Below are 3332 nucleotides of genomic sequence, written 5' to 3' on the forward strand. Positions count from 1 at the left end.
CCCCCCCCGGGTGCCTGCTGCCCCCCATTGGTGCCCGGTGCCCCCCCCGGGTGCCCGCTGTCCCCCCGGGAGCCCGGTGTCCCCCGGGAGCCCGGTGTGACGGCGTGCCGCGCAGCGTGGACCGGAAGGGGCAGTACCACTACCTGGTGAAGTGGCGCGACCTGCCCTACGACCAGGCCACCTGGGAGGAGGACGAGATGCCCATCCCCGACTACGACCTCCACAAGCTGGCCTACTGGAAGCACCGGTGAGCCTGGGGACACGGGGGGGGGACACCGAGGAGGGGGGGGACACCAGGGGACGTGCCACGGGGGGACACACGGCGGGGGGACGCGACACGGCGTCGGGAACGGGGGACGTGGGCGAGCCCATGGGGGACCAGAGCCACCAGGCCATGGTCTCACCGTGTGTGTCCCCCCCTCCCCGATGTCCCCAGGGAGGTGTTCATGGGGGAGGACCCGGCGCAGCCCCGGCGCTACAAGAAGAAGAAGAAGGAGACGCCGGGGGAGGGCCCCCCCGACTCCCCCACCAACGACGTGAGTGTGGGGCACCGCGTGTCCCCCCCGTTGTCACCTCTGTGTGTCCCCACGCTGACATGTCCCCACATTGACCCATCCCCCTGTTGACGTTCCCCACATTGACGCGTCCCCACGCTGACATGTCCCCACGTTGACCCATCCCCACCTTGATGGTCCTCATGGGGATGCGTCCCCATGTTGAATTGCCTCTCGTTGACCCATCCCCACGTTGACTCACCCCACATTGACCCATCCCCGCGGTGACGTTCCCTACATCAACGTGTCCCCATGTTGACCCATCCCCACGTTGATGTTCCCCACAATGACATGCCCCATGTTGATGTGCCCCACGTTGACCCATCCCCACATTGATGGTCCTCATGGTGATGCGTCCCCATGTTGAGTTGCCTCTCGTTGACTCATCCCCACGTTGACCCATCCCCACGTTGACCCATCCCCATGTTGACGTTCCCCACGTTGACGTGCCCCCACGTTGACCCATCCCCATGTTGATGTTCCCCACGTTGACATGCCCCACGTTGACGTGCCCCACGTTGATGTGCCCGACGTTGACCCATCCCCACGTTGACGTGCCCGACGTTGACACGCCCCACGTTGATGTGCCCCATGTTGATGTTCCCCACATTGACATTCCCCACATTGACGCCTCCCCACCATGACATGTCCCCACATTGACCCATCCCCCCACTGACGTCCCCATGTTGACGCATCCCCACGTTGACGTTCCCCACATTTATGCGTCCCCACCGTGACATGTCCCCACATTGACCCATCCCCCCACTGATGTCCCCACGCTGACCCATCCCCATGTTGACGTTCCCCACGTCAACGTGTGCCCATGTTGACCCATCCCCACGTTGATGTTCCCCATATTGACCCATCCCCCCCTGACGTCCCCCACGTTGACCCAACCCCCGCTGATGTTCCCCACGTTGACGTGTCCCCGTCCCGTCCCCAGCCGACGGTGAAGTACGAGTCGCAGCCGCGCTTCATCTCGGCCACCGGCGGCACGCTGCACCTCTACCAGCTGGAGGGCCTCAACTGGCTGCGCTTCTCCTGGGCGCAGAGCACCGACACCATCCTGGCCGACGAGATGGGGCTGGGCAAGACCATCCAGACCATCGTCTTCCTCTACTCGCTCTACAAGGAGGTGGGTGGGCGCCACCACGGGGTGTCCTCCTGCTCCCGTCTGCGGCCCCGTGGCCCTGCCTGTGGCCATACGGCCCCCATAGGGTGGCCCCGTGGTCCTACTGGTGGTCTCGTGGTCCTACTGGTGGCTCCAAGGTCCTACTGGTGGCCCCATGATCCTAACAGTGACCCCATGTCCCTGCCTGTGGTCCCATGGCCACCACGGGGTGTCCTCACGGCCCTATTCCTGTCCCTATGGCCCCCCTTGTGTCCCCACAGGGTCCTGCTGGTGGCCGCACGGCCACCCTGGGGTGTCCCCACAGGGTCCTGCTGGTGGCTGCACGGCCACCCTGGGGTGTCCCCACAGGGTCCTGCTGGTGGCCGCACGGCCACCCTGGGGTGTCCCCACAGGGTCCTGCTGGTGGCCGCATGGCCACCCTGGGGTGTCCCCACAGGGTCCTGCTGGTGGCCGCACGGCCACCCTGGGGTGTCCCCATGGCCATCCCACTGCTCTCACAGCCACCCTACAGTGTCCCCACGTCCCTGCCGGTGTCCCCACGGCCACCATGGGGTGTCACCAGGGCCCTGCGGGTGGCCTCACGGCCCTGTGTCCCCACGGCCACCCCAGGGTGTCCCCGTGTCCTCCTGTGATCCCACTGCCGCTCTGGGTTGTCCCCAGGGCCCTTGGCTGTGTCCCTGCTGCCACCCTGTGGTGACACTTGCCAATGTCCCCGGGATGTCCCTGTGTCACTTCAGTCACTCTTGCTGTCCTCATGTGCCTCCCCGTGTCCCCATGGCCACCCTGGGGTGTCCCCATGTCCCGATGGCCACCCAGGGGTGTCACCAGGGTCCCGCCGGTGTCCCCATGCGTGCCCCACGGCCACCCCAGGGTGTCCCTGCCAGTGTCCCCATGGCCCTGCCTGTGTCCCTACTGCCACACGAGGCGTTCCCATGGCCACCCTGGGGTGTCCCCATGTCCCTATGGCCACCCTGGGGTGTCACAGTGTCCCCATGGCCACCCTGGGATGTCCCCATGGCCACCCTGGGGTGTCACCGTGTCCCTGCCTGCGTCCCCCTGGGGACATTTTCATGTCCCTGTGGCCACACCAAGCCACCCCCTGCCCCGTGTGTCACACCGTCCCCACGGCCCCATCCCGCCGCCCCCCGCCCCCTGTGTCACACTGTCCCCACGTCCCCAAGGGCCCGTCCCGCGCCGCCGCCCCGTCCCCGTGTCCCCGTGTGACGCGCTGTCCCCCAGGGCCACACCAAGGGCCCGTTCCTCGTCAGCGCCCCGCTCTCCACCATCATCAACTGGGAGCGCGAGTTCCAGATGTGGGCGCCCGCCTTCTACGTCGTCACCTACACCGGGGACAAGGACAGCCGCGCCATCATCCGCGAGAACGAGTTCTCCTTCGACGACAACGCCATGAAGGGCGGCAAGAAGGCCTTCAAGATGAAGGTGAGGGGCAGGGGGGGCACGGGGGACGGGTCCTCGGGGTGACGGGGGTCCCCGGGGTGATGGGGCGACCTGTGGGTGGGTCCTCGGGGTCATGTGGGATGATGGGTGACCTGGTGGTGGGGTCCCCGGGCTGGTGGGATGACCCGTGGCTGGGTCCTTGGGGTGCTGGGGGTCATTGGGTGTTGGGTTGACCTGGTGGCCAAGTC

General features: G+C 66.8%; 1 protein-coding gene across 1 annotated transcript; it reads left to right on the top strand.

Annotated features, from left to right (window-relative positions):
* Positions 1-8: 8 nt before the first annotated feature.
* On the top strand, positions 9-3168 carry LOC118159124 (chromodomain-helicase-DNA-binding protein 3-like). The gene is made up of 4 exons (XM_035313751.1): positions 9-247; positions 437-536; positions 1498-1689; positions 2926-3168. Exons 1-4 carry the CDS (start codon positions 198-200, stop codon positions 3166-3168), a joined length of 585 nt encoding a protein of 194 aa, XP_035169642.1. The 5' UTR covers positions 9-197.
* The last annotated feature ends 164 nt before the right edge of the window (positions 3169-3332 follow it).

Source organism: Oxyura jamaicensis, unplaced genomic scaffold (assembly GCF_011077185.1).
Source record: "Oxyura jamaicensis isolate SHBP4307 breed ruddy duck unplaced genomic scaffold, BPBGC_Ojam_1.0 oxyUn_random_OJ67404, whole genome shotgun sequence".
In the NCBI taxonomy this organism is placed as follows: domain Eukaryota; kingdom Metazoa; phylum Chordata; class Aves; order Anseriformes; family Anatidae; genus Oxyura; species Oxyura jamaicensis.